This window comes from Pipistrellus hanaki (genome assembly GCF_964339955.1).
Source record: "Pipistrellus hanaki genome assembly, chromosome: 12".
NCBI lineage: Eukaryota > Metazoa > Chordata > Mammalia > Chiroptera > Vespertilionidae > Pipistrellus > Pipistrellus hanaki.
Window position 1 is genome coordinate 34,858,313 of NC_140514.1, and position 15,632 is coordinate 34,873,944.

The following is a 15,632-nucleotide window of genomic DNA, read 5'->3' on the forward strand; positions in this document are numbered from 1 at the left end:
CCATTTTCCTCACACTTCATTTAAAGATCATAAACGTAGATTCGCCCAAGTCAAGGTTTGGCTTGACACCCCCTCCCCTGGCTTCCCCCTACGGCCAGCGGCTCGGATGCCTGGCGGGCCTGCTCCTGCCCCTGCGAGCCGAGCCGCCTTGCCCAGGCGCCCAGGTATCCGCCCAGGCCGCTGGGCTGGGGTTCGGGGAAGGGCTTGCAGGCCGCTGGCCCAGTCCGGGTCTCTCCGCAATCCTAAAAGGATTGTGTTGTCTGCCCAGCCAGCGCAGTTCCCCGAGAAATAAACAGAGGAATAGCCTTCCTGAGACCCAGAGGTTCCATCTGGGCCTGAAAGTCTGTGTGCAAGGTCTCAGGGGGCTGGGGAGGATGGCAGGCAGGGGAGGGCATCAGTGCGCTGCTGGTCAGGCACCTGGATCCCCTCGGCTTTGGCACGCGGGCCTACCTTCACCTCCTGCTGCTTGTGATGTGCCTTTGGCGGGGCGTTTGTGCCAGAAAATTCTATACATGTTGGCGATGGAGAAAAGTACAAGACCCTAAAACGAGAGAGGGAGAGGGGCGGGGGAGAGAGAGAGAGAGAGAGAGAGAGAGAGAGAGAGAGAGAGAGAGAGAGAGAGAGAGAGAGAGAGAGAGAGAGAGAAGGGACTGGACTCTGGGGACCAGGGTTTAAACACTCGGATGTCTTTGAAGGCAAAGCGCATCTGGGGCTCTGGGACAAGAACAGCGAGGAGCCACCGGGGTGCGGGGAGCCGGGGAAACTCAGCTGCTGGGCTTTGTGGGAACCCCACTGTCCACTGCTGGGGGAACGGGGCAGCCTGGCGCCCAGGATTGAAAGCAGCAATAGATGTCGCTCAGGGAGGCTGCGTGCGCTCCTCGGTGGGACCTGATTCCAGATCTTTGGTCTGATGCTCACCCTGTGTCCCCTGCGCCTCCAGAGCCCACGTAACAGACACTCGAGCCCTGCCCCGCGGACTGAAGCAAATTCTCTTTTTAGTTTGAGCTCCTTAAGAGTTTAGCCTCCATACGTTTTAGAGCTTCTAACCTTTTCCAAACCATCTCTGGGACAGGAACCCCCTCATCTATCTCAACTCTTCCCTCTAACAATGCCCCCCCCCCCCCCAACACCCTCCAGATTGGGGTGAGGTTTGGGTGTGCAGCTGGCGGGGTGGGTCGGGGTTGGGGCGGTGGGCGAGGGGCTGGCTGCTTTGGGGGAGTCAGCCTTTTAGCCTCCATCATCAGGGCGGGAATCCCGACTGGCAGTTTTGCATTCCGGGCAGATCGAAGCTCCCTGCTGATCGATTATTTGATAATTGATTTTCCCCGCAGCCAATGCGGGGCCGTCCTGGCGGGAGCGCCTCCTGATTGGCCGAGCCCTCCTCTACCGCTGCCTACCGAGATTTGGGTGAGTTCATTTTCCAGCCGGCCGCAGGGGGAGTTTTCTGCGAGGCTTCAGCTGCAGGGAGGGGGAGAGGATCCTGCTCCGAGCCGAGCGAGCTGCGAGCCCAGCTTGGAAATGTGAGGCTTCCAGCCCACGGGGGTGAGCTGCTGAGGCTTGAGCCTTTTCGGCACATCAGAGTCGGGCCGGCTGGAAAAAAAAAACCACACACACAAACGAACATAACATCACCAAATGCAATCAAGGGCAAGCTTAGAGTGGGAGAATAAAGAAAAGGGATTTTTTTAAAGCCTGAGAATAGGCACTGAAAGGGAGAAAGTAAAAAAATCAGTGGCTGGGTTGTAGCCTCCGAGTTGAGCTTTTTGTCTGGAAGCTCAGCTTTGGATGGGGATGTCTCTGGCACTGGGAGTTTCCCCGAGCCGGGCTGGAGACGGGAAAGCGGAGTGGGGGGCGAGATGGGGAGGAGAAGGGGCTGCGGAGAGCGCCAGGCGTCGCCAGGGGAAAGCTTGAGGGCGCCGGGTCTCCTCAGGCCCGAGCACGGCTCCAGCCGGAGCCCCGCGGCGCCTCAAAGACAAAGGCGGACTCCGCCGCAGTCCCCGCCGAGCGCGCCGGCCCCGCCGCCCGCGCCGCGCCCTGGGCGCACGGCCGCTCCGCCCGGAGAGGGTCCGAGCAGGAGCCGCCCACCCCGCCGCGCCGGGGCCCGGCTCCGCCCGCCAGGTCCGGGCTGCCCCGAGCCCGCGTCGGGTTTCGCTTTCCGGCGATCGTAAATAGCTGGGTGTTTGTAAACAGGCGCTGGGGCACATTCCCGGCTCTGAGCTCATTGTTCCCTCCCTTCCTCTCTCACTCCGCGCAGGGCTCCGGGGCTGGGGTGGGGGGTGTAGGAGGTGGTGGGCGTCCAGAACCCGAAAGTGAGAAAATGCAAGCATTTCCTCTCCTTGGACCGAGTGTCTACCTCTGACAGCAAAAAAACCCCCCCAAAAAACTCTGAAGCCGGATCTGCAGACAGCCCCAGCCACATCCCCACCCCACCGTTCCCGGGACTCCTTTCGCAGAGCCTTTCCCAGCCTGGCTCCCGCTCCCGCTCCTCCTCCTCCCCGCTCGCTCCCCTCTCGACTTTCCGACTCGGGAGTCTTTTCGTTCCGAGAACCCGGGACTTCCCTCCTCACCCCCTTCCGCCCCGAAAAAAACCACTGGCAGACCCCGATCCTTTCGAGGAAAGTCCTGAAGTCCAATGCGCGGAGCCCCGTGCAACATAAACTCCCGCCACTGCCTCTGCCTCCTCTGCCTTGCCCCGCATGTATTCCCGGTTTATTTTCAAGCAGCGGCTTTGGGGAGGGAGAGAGAGGAGAGAGAGAGTCTGGAGGGGGAGGAGGAGGGAGGGGAAAGAATACGGGAAGATAAAGCCGGCGGCCGGGCTCCGCTGGCCGCCGCTCCGCGCGCGGGTGCCCAGGGGGTGCGGGTGCCGGTGCCCGGGCGCGCGGTGTCAGGGAGCGAGCGCCTCCCCGCCTCCGCGGCGCGGCCGGAGCTCGCCTCGCGCACCCACCCCTGCCGCGGAGCCGACTTGCTGCAGCCCAGTGCATTGTGTAAGACGCGACCTGTTATGGCCACCACTACTTCCGGGTTCTAGCATTCTGGTCGGAATCCACCTCTCCGCCCGTGCAACACACACTTTACACACGCACGGGGACTGCGAGCGGGCAGCATCGATTGTGGCTCCTTTAAGACAAACTCAGACAGACATTTTTTTTTTTTTTTTGCAACCCTCCTCCTCTAATCTCCCTCCAGTGCAGCAGTTGCAAAGAGGGAGAGGGAGAGGAGAGAGAGAGAGAAAGAGAAAGAGAGCGAGCGATCGAGAGAGAGAGAGAGAGAGAGAGAGAGAGAGAGAGAGAGAGAGAGAGAGAAGAGAGAAACTGATTAGGAATTAGGACCGATTCAAGGGAAGCGAGCAGCGCTAGGGCTTTTGTGCATTTGAATATGAACATTTGAGGTGTTCTGACCAGAAGAAGACAGAGCGGATGATCATTCATTCACCACGTTGACAACCTCGCCTGTGATTGACAGCCGGAGTGGCAGAAAGCCATGAGATTTGGTAGTTGGGTCTGAGGGGCGCTGGCTTTTTTTTTTTTTTTTTTAACTGATTTTTTGGGGGGGAGAAAAGATCTGCTTTTTTTTTTTCCTTTTTTTTTTCTTTTTTTTTTTCCCTTTTTTTTTTTTTTTTTTTTTTCCTTGCCCCCGCTGCTGTCTTGGAAACGGAGCGCTTTTATGCTCAGTGACTCGGGCGCTTTGCTTCAGGTCCCGTAGACCGAAGATCTGGGACGAATAGCTCACGTTGCTGGAGACGCTAAGGGATTTTTCGTCCTGCTTTTACATTATTTTTTTTTTCTCCGGGGGAGTTTGCGTATTTGTTTCCTTTCACACTGGCCTTAAAGAGGATATATTAGAAGTTGAAGTAGGAAGGGAGCAGGGAGGCCGATGGCGCAAAGGGTACGTATTAAAAAAAAAGACAATTGTGGAACTCAAATGTAAAATTAAATTGAAACGTATCTGAAAGACATTGCTAAAAAGTTTCCTTTTTTTTTTTTTTTTCCTCTCTGTCTTTCTGAATGAGGCTCCTAAAGCCGTGGCCTAAAGCGAGAGTATTTATTCTATGCGTTTGTGAACTTATGTATGTTACATGTTAATTCGAATAATCAAGTTTTCTGTAGATTCCTAACCAGCATGTATATATGTATAAATAAAAATACAAGCTGGGGCAATCATCTGATTAAAAAATAAAAAAACAAAACCAAAAAAATGCTAGATAGCTAATGCTATGTGAGCGTTCAGAGAGCAAAAGTTTAGAGCTTTTTAAAAACTAAAATAGACAGCTAGAAACTTCTGCTATGTTATTGATTGTGTTCATCTTTAATACAATTAGAAACATTTAGCTATTTAAAGCCAATAACTTTGTCATAGTACAACTTATTGGGGGTCGAGAAGCATTCATCTTTGAAAAAAAAGTAATTTTAATGTGCATGGATTTTTATGCAAGGTAATCCTTAGAAAGTTTATCTTAGACAGCCCTGCACTAATTGGATACTTAGCACACAGCTACTCACTTTTAAAATGCAATACTAATTTCCCCAATATTCCTATTTGAATGGAAATGTAGTGAGAGTAAAGTGAGACAATGACAACCCAACTGAGGTAGTTTCTGAAGAGAAAGAGGGTCTGCAGAAAGCCTTCCTTGCATAATTTGTGTCCTGGCCCTCAAAACCCTGTTTGCAAAAGAAAGTTACTAGGCTGACACTTTTTTTTTTTTTCTCTCCTTTGGTTCAGGCAAATGTCAGCGTTTCTTCCAAACTCCTTTCACACCTCTGGCTCTGAGGAGATGAAAGTGGCAATTCCTCTTTTCTTTGAAAATCATTTCACTCTCCACGCCTTCCAATCTTGAGGGGGAAAACGCTTGCCTGGAATGAACCAATGAGAAAAAAAAATCTAAGTAGCTAAATTTTGCCCGCAAAAATAGTGACAATCGATCTGAAAGTAGTGTTTCTAGAGGAGGAAGATGGTAGGTTGGATGTGCATTTGCTACTGAATTTGCTTTCAACCTGAGGAGTACCATTTGCCTTGTTAACTTCTAGTCTGGGAGAAACTTCTTAAGGCTAGAAAGAATAGAATAACTAACTGTTCCAACAACAGATTTCCTTGACTACTCCATTGGGGTGGAAATCTCCTGATTCTGAATTCAGCTGTAAGGTACAAGAAAAACTCCCCTTCCCCGAGTTTCACTGATAAGGGGGCCAGCTAGTTTTGTATAATAATTTAGCAGAGTTTGTCTTGGAAAGCAGAGGACATGCAGTGTCTTACAGGACTGCCTAACCTCTTGCTGGCTGGGAAATAAAGTAAGGAAAGAGCCTGTCTGAATTCACGTGCTTGGTGTAGCTGTCCCCATCCTAACTTTTTTTTTTTAATTCCCTCTGATGAGAAGGGGCTGTGAAACGAGGCGGGTTTGCTGCCCTGTCCTGGCACGTTTTATTATTGTGATTTTGCCTTTCCTCCTATGGAGACAGGCATGGTTTGCCTTCCACCCTCCGGGAGAGAGAAGCCTCTCTTTCTTTCCTTCCTTTCTTGCTACAGGATTCTGAATTTCTGAATTAGTTGCTAGGGACACAAGTGAGGGCATGACCATTCACCCTAGCCGGGTTTCACCGAGAATCCTAGAATTTTTACTTAAAAAAAATATTTTTTAGATTTAAAAAAAAATCTCAGCTTTTAGAGATGCAAGGCCACCGAAGTCGAGGTTGAATGATCCCGCTGGACTGACATTATAGAAGCTCCCTGCCCTGCCGGTCGGTCCCCCCTTGGCCCGCCTGGCCTTCTGAACCTTGTTTCTCTCCTGTGTGTCATGCAGTACGATGATCTGCCCCATTACGGGGGCATGGATGGAGTAGGCATCCCGTCCACGATGTACGGGGACCCGCACGCGGCCAGATCCATGCAGCCGGTCCACCACCTGAACCATGGGCCTCCTCTGCACTCCCATCAGTACCCGCACACAGCCCACACCAACGCCATGGCCCCCAGCATGGGTTCCTCCGTCAACGACGCGTTAAAGAGAGATAAAGATGCCATTTACGGGTAGGTACAACGGGCAGCAGGTTACATAGCCGAGCCGCGGTGCTAACCCTGTTTCCCTTCGCCCTCGGTCAGGGGAAAGCCAGAGCTCTCCGGACTGGAGATACGGTGGTACTGGGTGACTTTTCATTCGCATTGCATGGAGAATGTGGGAGGCTGCCCCGCCATCCCGGACGCCCCCCTCGCCCTGCACGCTCCGCCACCGCTGCCCAGCGTCTGGGTCTGCCCAGGGAAGGGGTCGCCGGGCAGGAGAAACTGCCCAGGGGTCCCTCTTGCTCTCTCCGAGGGTTGGTGTCCCGGCTGGAAGCTCTGTTCTGGGAAAAGCGTTGGGGGTTTGCTAACTGTAGGCGCCTTTGTGTGGGAAGGAAACTTTTAGTTTCAGGGAAAATCTTTTAAGCCACTGATTGTCCTGACTTGCTAAGTTTACTCAGCAGCCCTGTGCTGGCTCTGCCACCGCACAATGAAACGCAGGGAGGACGGTGGCAGGTCAGGCAAAGGGAACCAGCTTTGCATTTAGAAAGTTTGAGCAGGTAGCCCAGAGAGGAGCTCGGTCTGGATGGTTGCAGGCATTAGGACACTCCTAGCCGTTGTAAGACTTTGCGATCCGAGGTGAAACCTGCAGGAAGTAGAAGTAGAGATGCGGGGTGCTACGGGCCCGGGCCCTGTTGTTTTCTGATTGCAGTTCCCACCGTTTCTTTTTTTTCTGCCGGCCATTCCATCCGACAGCGGGCTGGTGAAATCCTTTGAAAGAGACTTGTGCCTACTGTGTGCTGGTGAATGTGGGGGCCTCTTTTTTGACTTTGCGGCAACTTTTGTTGCATCTATTTACAAAAATTTAAAAAAAAAGGATCATGCAACACTGACCCTCCCCGGCTGCACAACCGCTCTGCTTTATTTTTCTGGTCCCTTGTGCCACGGGCTGGTTTAAATCCCAGCGTCCTCTCCGCAGCAGCATTCCCTGCAAATGGTTTAGGCTCCGGGGACAGGACATTTGGGGAAGCTTTGAAAAGGACCCCAAGCTGTTACATTCCCAGCTGGCCTGTGAGAGCTCATAAAAGACTCGGGACACCTCCTTGGGCATGAGGAGACGCTTTTTTCCCCTTTCATTTATGAGCTGAGATAAGCGACATCTAGGCCCCTCGCAGTCCCGGCTGCCTGGCCATGCCGCAGAGACAAAACGAAAGGCTTTCTGGCTCTCCAGCGCGACCATGGGCTGGAACTTTCTTTGGGGGTGGTGGGGGGGGGTGATCGGCGAAGGCACGGGGCGATGTGCACGCAGCCCAGGAGGTGCCTCCTGGCTCCCCGAGGGCCCCCTGGGGTGGGGATCCGAAGGTGCAGCCCCCTGACAGCCGGTCCCCCAAGCCTTGGAGGTCCTTTTCCCAAGTTAACTGAGCGCCGGGCACTGAGATCCCCAGCCCGGGCTGTGCCAGGCCTCCTCCGAGGAGCCCATGGGAAGGAGCTCTCCCAGCCCCTGTGCCCGGCGCCCCTCTCAGGCTCCGGGTCCTGGATGTGCAGCCGAGGGGACCGGGGCTGGTCGGGTGGGAAACTTCATTCAAAATGGCTGCTGGAACCCGCTTGGGTTTTTATTCTCAGCAAATGTTCCCAATTTCTCCGGCCAGATAAGCTGAACCGATCCTCAGATACGGTTCTGTCTGCGGCGCAGGGCCTCCCAACTCCGGGGCCCTGAGAGGAAGGGGAGGTGAGCAGTCACCTGGGTGGAGGGTAGGGGGAAGGAAAAAAGTAGATGACAAAAACCAGGGAGGGGGTCCCTGCCTCCAGCTCCTCCGGCTGCTTTGCTTGGGCGCCCTTTTTCCCCTCCCCTGACTCAGGACTAACCATTGTGTTGTTTGTGACTGTTGTATTTTCTTGCAGACACCCCCTCTTCCCTCTCTTAGCACTGATTTTTGAGAAATGTGAATTAGCTACTTGTACCCCCCGAGAGCCAGGGGTGGCGGGCGGGGACGTCTGCTCGTCAGAGTCATTCAATGAAGATATAGCCGTGTTCGCCAAACAGGTCAGCAAAATAAATGTTTAAAAAGTAAAGGGGGAGAAAAAGGGGGGCCTCCCTTCCCCCCTCACCCACCCAGCACATTTGCAAGAGTCATTAGCAACTAGTCCACCCCGGGCCATGCCTGCTACAGCTACCCTGAGATGTCCCTCCTGTCTGTCTAAGTAGTGTCTGCCAGGGGGGACTCAACATGGCCCATCCCCATCCCCACTCGAGATGTAGAAATCCATGGCCTCTTGTAGAAAACCCCCTTTATAAAAATAAAACCACAGAGTAACACCCCGCGCTGCAGCTGCTTGGGCTGGGGGAGCTAGCTGAGCAGCCTCCTGCAGAATCCGAGCTGCTGGTGGGAGTCACCCAGAGCCGGGGGCTTGTTCTCAGCGTGAGTCTCCTCCAAGTGTGTTTGCACCGGACGAACTCGGTGTCCCCGAGTCCCTCCCGGAGGCTCCCTCCTGGCCCTGGCAGTGTAAGGAGTCAAGAAAGTAGGGAGGCGACCAGATTTTAAATGTTTGTTTTCTCCCCCCCCCCCCCGCCCCCAACCCCTTTCCCTTCTCACTTGTATTTAGATTCGTGCAGAAAAACCTCTATTTTCTTCTAATCCAGAACTGGATAACTTGGTAAGAGCGGACCCCTTCATCCCCTTCCTCAGTGCCCCCCCCCCTTTCCCCTCAGCCCCCCAGTTTCGCTTGGAGGGCCCCGAGGTTTCTAGACCGGTCTGCCCCGCTGCCGCTGCAGGTCTGCTGCAAATGTGTCCGTCTGTGGACAAGAGGCCCGGGACAAGATCCCGGGAAATAAATTTTTCTGGAGAGGGGCCGGGCGAGCGAGCGGCGCAGAGAAACGCGAGCTTTTGTTTTTTATGACAGCCGGGCAGCGCAGCTCTAATCAGCGCGGGGATTTATCTCAGGGCCTGTCAGCGTGTGTGCTTAAACTTTGCAGACTTCCCAGCCCCCAGAGTTGCCTGGGGAGGGGCAGCTAGCAGGCAGGAGCCCCCAACCACCAGTTTGCCTGAAAGGTGTGCAGAAGGCAGCCAGACGTTGGCAGTGTGAAAAGCCACAATTCTGGGGACTCATTTTTTGACTGTTTTCCATGCACACCTTCCAAGGAAACGTCTAGTCCAAGGATGTGGCCCTTTGGGGGTGGGGAGGAGGCCGTGGGGCTGAGAAAGGAGAGAGAGCCATGGGGGAGGAGAGTGTTTATGATCCCCACTTAGATGCTTTGTTGTTGTTTTAGCTATTTCTTTCTCCTTAAGAAATATAAACCTCTAGATCGTACCCAGTCGCTGCTATTAAGTTTTAGTGTTATTGCCATAAATCAAAATAACTCTATTTACTGGGGGGAGGGGAGTGGTGGGCTAGAGGTGCTAGAGCTGTGACAGCCAATTTTCTGCAAACCGGGAATGGGATGCTCATTCTTTTTGTGTCTTTGCAGATGATTCAAGCCATACAAGTATTAAGGTTTCATCTGTTGGAATTAGAGAAGGTAATTTCTCTGGCCTCTTTTTTCTTTGGCCCCTTCAACCCCCCCCCCCCCCAAACACACAGGATGGGGGAGGGTTCAGCATGGCTGAAGTTCAGGCTTCTGGAACATTTGCATAAATGTCTTTCTTTCTGGTAATTAGTGTCAAGGCCAATTTTTGCATCCATTTCTCTTTGCAGTTTAATTACAATTTCAGCCACTAAAACCGGGGATCACAGACGCCCTAGCCTTGTATTCATTCTTAATACCTTGCTGGCTTTGTATAAATAGTTGCAATTCTATGCAACCCCCTTGATGTTAAGAATGCTTTTGTGAGTTGCTTCACAGGTTATACCTTTGTGGCCTCTTCTCTTCCTCTTCTTCTTTTTCTTTGCTGCCTCTGTGGGGGTGGTAGTGGGAGGGGGGAGTTTTGTTTAGTTTGAGTGAGTTTCTGGAAGACAGTCTGAGAGCAGCGGCAGGTCAGATGCAGAGGAGAGGCTGCGGAGTGGGGGTTGGGGGGGAGCGGACAGGGAGTCTGGAGGAGGTGGTGGGAGAAACACATTAAATGTTTTGCAGAGACAAAGCAGAGTTGGTAGTTGCGTCAGTGTCTTGAATCTGCAAAATCCTGCACACACCCCACCTTCACACTCAAGACAGGGTGTGGGATAATACAATTGTGCTAGCTGTTCTATAAATCTCAGCCATAAAAACTTGATGCATTGTAATTCAAACTAACATCAAATCGCAAGCACACTGGGGCGCCTTGTGAATTTTTGCATGTCAGGGATGCCTGGGGCCTGTGAGAGACCGCTCCACTTGCACCTAAATAGTCTGAAGCGATCGTTTTCCATTTTATATTTAAAAATCAGTTTGATACATTTTTGTGACTGTAGGTTTTCCCCCCATATATTGATTACTGGGAAATTGACTTCCTTTTATTTTTCCAAAAGAAGTATCCTAAAATATGCTTCTTATGGATAGAAACCCTAATTTCAAATATTACAGGGACTTGGGTTGTCAGGCATATATCCTATGCCACCACAGTACTGGTCCTTTGAATATATATTATATATATCATATATCCCAAATTACACAGAGATGCATTTTTCCTTAGACATATTGGGGAAAGGACCTATGATAAAGTCACGGGATGGAATTAAATAGTTTACCTTAAATGTCACCCACGCGGGTCACCCCTCTAATGGCCACAGCCCTGGAAGCAGATGAATTTAACACGGGTGTTGAATACGTTGTAGCCTGTGAATCATCTTGTCACTGTCAATTTTCTGGGATATCTTTATTTTGCAAGAAAAGAAAGTTATTCCTAATTCTGGATGCGTCTGGGGGTCTCTGGAGGACAATTGCCCTGTGTTTCCCCTGTTTGGAAGTTTGGATCTCACAAGGGGGGGGGTGGGGAGGGGTGGATTGCACTTGTCAATGTCATTTATCCCCTCTTGATTATATTTCCATTTTTTATTTCTGTCATAATGTAGGTACACGAATTATGTGACAATTTCTGCCACCGGTATATTAGCTGTTTGAAAGGGAAAATGCCTATCGATTTGGTGATAGACGATAGAGAAGGAGGATCCAAATCAGACAGTGAAGATATAACAAGATCAGCAAATCTAACTGACCAGGTATGCGCTTTTCAATTTCAATATCCCTGGGAAGAGGAGAAAAAAAAAATCTGTATGCATATTGCTCGCTGGGTCACTACCACCTCCTTTTATTATTTGCATATGATTAAGTCCCTTTTAGATACATTTCCATCGAAATGAAAATTTTTGAATAATGTGGCTATTATTGCTTCATTAAGGCTGGCTCTGGGATTCGACGTGGAGAGATGAGGTTGCAAAAGCTTTTGCCTGCAAACTTGACCCGTTTCTTGTCGCTTTTAATTTTTGTCTTTATTTTATTTACCCTCCATCATAATGGGAGTATTAAGGGCCAGGGACCGCCTCTGATTGTAGGGCTTTGTTCTGGGAGCACTACCCCAAGCCCCCCTTCTAATCTTGAAGAAAAGGAAAGAGTAGGGTCTTCGTATTTCTTATTTCATTAGGAATAAACCCAAGATAGGTGGTCTCAGGAAGACAGCCAGGGTTTGAAATCTAGCAAATGCTGGCTGTTTTCTCCCTGTCTCTACGGTTCATTAGCCTGTCTTGTCAGTTTTCCTCGGCCGAGCGCTTCTGGACCTCACTGAACATTGCTTTGTGCAGTGCTCGCTGCAAGCTCGCCCATTTTATTGTACTTCATAGACAAAATAAGACCAGGCCGAGGGTGTGCACACAGATAAATCGGACTTTTCTCCTCCACCTTTCCACTCATCCTCCAGCTGGTACGTGCTCCCGGGCCCTCTGGGATGGCAGCTTTTGGAAGTGTCAGCATCAGGGCACCTTGGCGACTCCCTCGGTGTGGTTGGGTGGGGGACCTCGCGCCACCTTGACTCCCAGCTGCCGCCTTTGGCTTGCGGAGCCCCCTCCTCTGGCCTTCTCCTTCCAGGCCCTTCTTCCGCTGCGTGGCTAAGTGGGGACCACTTCTATTTGGACTTGCTGTGGGGATGTGTCTGCGTGTGTGTGTGTGTGTGTGTGTGTGTGTGTGTGTGTGAGCGCGTGTGTCTGTGTGTGTGTGTGTGAGGGGGGTGGATTTCTCTCCCCCTCTCACTCCAACACCACTGTTTGCTCCCAGGATCTCTCTTTCTGTCCAGCCGCTGTGTCTCTGGATTGGTCCAGAGGAGTTTGCAAAAAATAGCGTGAAAGTGAAAACGTGAGGAGTGGGTGGGATAAAACAGGGCTCATGACAGCTCTCCGTTGCGAATTGTTGCAACGCGCGCCTAGAGATTTGGGTTGCACGGGCCTCCTCCGCCTCTCCCTGTGTATATAAGGGAAGGAAGGCCCCGAGTTGTTTCTCTTTCTGACTTGGCACGTGAGCCCCGTCTTGGGGGAGCCATCAGCCTGTCTTTGTTAGGCGCAGGGACCGCCCGGCAGGCAGCGTTCCTGGCGAGCTCTGCCAGGATCTCTGTTGACCAGTGAGTGGCTCCTCTTGCGGGAGTCCTTGGCCGCGTGCTCTGCTCCCCCGGTCTTGGTGTCATCTCAAAGTTTTCCTTCTCGCCAAGGTCTACCCCTGCAAATAAATCCCCAGCTCTGATTTCTCTGGGGAACTCCGGACAGAGGCTGAAGTCTCCTTTCCCCAGGAGCGGAGGGCAGGCCGAGCTGAGCTTGCAAAGCGCGGCGTGCAGCGTCGGGAACGGTTATTTGGCAAGTTGCAAACTTTGGACCGTGTAGACAAGAGCCCCGGACAGTCAGCCTGCGCGATCCTGGCGCAGCCCTGCCTGCCGAGGTGGGGAACCTGCAGGCGGCTGTGGGAGGGGGACTGGGACCGGTGAGGGGGCTGGCTTTGACCCTGCGGAGGGGGCTGCCCTGCCTCCTGCCCTCCTCAGCCCCCCCCCCCCCCAGCCCTCCACTCCACCCCCCCCCCCCAGCTGTTACATGCAGATTCCACCACTGAGGAACCCTCCGGTAGCTGCTGTTGACTAAAAACCGTCATCCAACAAGCCTAACTAGAAAATGGGATTCTAAAAAAGCTTCTAGTGCTGGGTACATAAAGCTATTTGAGCAAATTACAAGAACCGCTTAGGGGCATGAATGAAATCAACACTTTAATTGCCTCCAAAATGAAGATTTATGCCCCCGTTTTCTCAACGAATCGCGATTTTATTAAAGGCAAAGATAAAGGACCAAAGTTATGGGGCAATTTTGGGGGGAATACAACATGGATATATATGCCATCAGCGAGTTCTTCCCCCTTCCTCCTCCGGCAAACTTTTTTTGCACAATGACTTTAACTGGAGCTCTGCAGGTCGGTAGGCACTTCTAGTGGGTAAAAAAATACGCATTTTGTTCTCTCCCCCCCCCCCCCACCTAGGAGATGAGAGGCTTAGGGGGGGGCGGTTTCGCAGCTCTGGCTGAGCTGGTGGCGCTGTTGGCCTGGGCGCGTGGGCGCGCTCTCGGGGGCCCCCCTTCCCCCAGTTCCCCTAGGTCCCCAGCTCCCCAGCTCCCCTAGGTCCGCAGCTCCCCAGCTCCCCTAGGTCTTAGACTGTCGGAGGGCAGCAAACCCAAGTTCAGTCGGTCTAATGGGCCGCTTCTCCAGAGCCAGGAGCGGGGTGCCTGGGCTCCCTTTGGAGCAAGGAGCGCAGCATACGGGGCGCAGAGGGCTGAGCCTCCTGTTCCGGGAGGCTGGGAGCAGAGACAGGGCACTGGGGCCGCCTGGTGGGCGCCCGCTTCCCCGCCTGGAGCTTGCTTGCCGGCCCCTAGGGGCGCTGGACCCCCTGGTGGGGCGCCCGGGGGGGGGGGGGGGAAGACCCAGGAGAGAGCCCGGCCACCTGTCTGCCCCGGCGGCGGCGGCGCGGGCCACGGGAGCCCCGGCGGCGGAGGGCGTGCTGCGGGACCCGGGCTTCAGGTGCGGCGCGAACGCGGGGCCTCATTAGCTCATTAACCCCTCCGTCTCTAGGGCCCGCTGGCGGCGAGGTTTATTTTATTTTCCTTTTTCCCCCCTCGGAAGGCGTGAAGACTGCCACCGGCGGGCGCAGGGACCTGGGATCGACGGCTCTGACCGCTTTCCCAGAAGGCTTAGTCCGTGGAAATCCACTTGGCTTTGTAGGGCTGTTGGCTTATTTTTATTTTTATTTTTATTTTTAAAAATCGCATTTAGATAAAGGTAGAAGCTTTGATCCCCGTGCCCGTGTCCGGTCTTCCCCTGGTTTCCACTCCCAGACCCCGAGGCCCCTGCGGGCGCAGCCCTCCCGGGCGCCCTCTCCCGACAGCCGGGTCCGCGGCCTCCGCAGGGGCACGCGGGGCGCGGGGGACTGGGTCCCCGTCCTGGGGGTTTCGGGGACTCGGCGGCGGCGGGGGATGAGAGCCGGGCTGCGACTGGGGTGTCGAGGGGGACCCGGGTGCGATGCGTCCAGGCCAGGGCTGGGCCAGGTTGGTGGTGCAGAAAGAAGGATGCAGATCTATGAAGGGACGAGGGGGATGTTTGGGGGTCCAGCGTGGAATCGGGGGCGCCCAGAGAGGGGTTAGGGTGGGGAAGAGCCTGACTGCCCAGCCCAGAGGGCAGGTCCAGGACGCACTCCGAGAAGAAGCCGTCGAATGGAGCCGGCCCAGGGCTGTCTGTTGTTCGCCCCTCCCGGAATCGGAGCCTTTTCCGCTCCAGGACCCGGTGGAGGGAGAGGGGAGAGAGGAGCGAAAGGTCGCCGGGCCCCTAAGGCCGCCTCTCCGGTGGCCCTGCCTGCTCCTAGGGAGCCTGGACTAGCAGGGCCTGTGCTCCGCGGGCTCCAGCCAGGCTCTCCCTCCAGCAGCAGGAGGCAAGGAAAAGGTCCCTTTGGATTTACAATTTTTATTCAACAGCAGCTCTCCGGGGGATTCTCGGCTGAAATCTGCATTTAACAGCTCCGGGGCTGGGGCTGCCAGGCTGCACCGGGCTGCGCCCTGTTGCATGTTAATCCAGATTTGTCCCTGACATCCAGGGAGAAGCAATGTGGCTCTCAGGGATGGAACCAGAGAGCCACGCTCCCCGGGCAGGTTAAATGCCAAGTGCTGGTGAGCTCCCAGGGGAGGGGACGGCTGTCTACCGGGGCGGTGAGGCCCGGGCTGGAGAGGCCAGCCCTCCGGGCCTCAGAGATCCAGGGCAGCCCGGGGCCAGTGAGCTTTGCTTCCCAAGTAAGCCAGGGAGCCCTGGTGGCGATTGTTTGATTCTAAAAGTCCTGAATGTTGTCTCCCAAGCATAGTTTAAAAATCAGAATTCTTAACACTGAACTTGTACTTGACTGAAAACACTCCCTCGCAAAGTGGAAGGAGGATGCGGTCTGAGGGGGAGATTTGAGCTTTGTCTTTTGGAAAGGTGTTTATGGTCAGGGATGGAAGGGCCAGGGACAGCCTAATGTCCTTGATGAATGGGGTCTGCTGTGTTAGAAAAAACAAATAGCAAAGGCCATCGGATATTTGCTAATACCAGAACTGTGGGCAATTTATTTTCGTCCAATAAGAAAACTGGACACAAACATCAGGAAGCAGGAAACTGGTGCCGTGGTCAAGTAGTTTGTTTCTAAATGCTTACACATGGATACATCTCATTTAAATTGTAAATACTTCAC

At 53.5% G+C, this 15,632-nt stretch overlaps 1 protein-coding gene across 3 annotated transcripts in view; it reads left to right on the forward strand.

The window, feature by feature from the left end:
- Positions 1-2,813: 2,813 nt before the first annotated feature.
- The window catches only part of MEIS1 (Meis homeobox 1), a 135,045-nt gene continuing 122,226 nt past the window's right edge, over positions 2,814-15,632 (forward strand). The window contains exons 1-6 of one of the 3 annotated variants that reach the window (XM_084901112.1): positions 2,814-3,885; positions 5,795-6,021; positions 7,891-8,032; positions 8,593-8,643; positions 9,455-9,505; positions 10,975-11,121. In XM_084901112.1, coding sequence (XP_084757238.1) covers positions 3,874-3,885; positions 5,795-6,021; positions 7,891-8,032; positions 8,593-8,643; positions 9,455-9,505; positions 10,975-11,121 — 630 coding nt within the window. In that variant the 5' untranslated portion in view covers positions 2,814-3,873. The remainder of the gene's footprint in view (positions 3,886-5,794; positions 6,022-7,890; positions 8,033-8,592; positions 8,644-9,454; positions 9,506-10,974; positions 11,122-15,632) is intronic. The other 2 variants (XM_084901110.1, XM_084901111.1) reach the window with 2 other exon arrangements.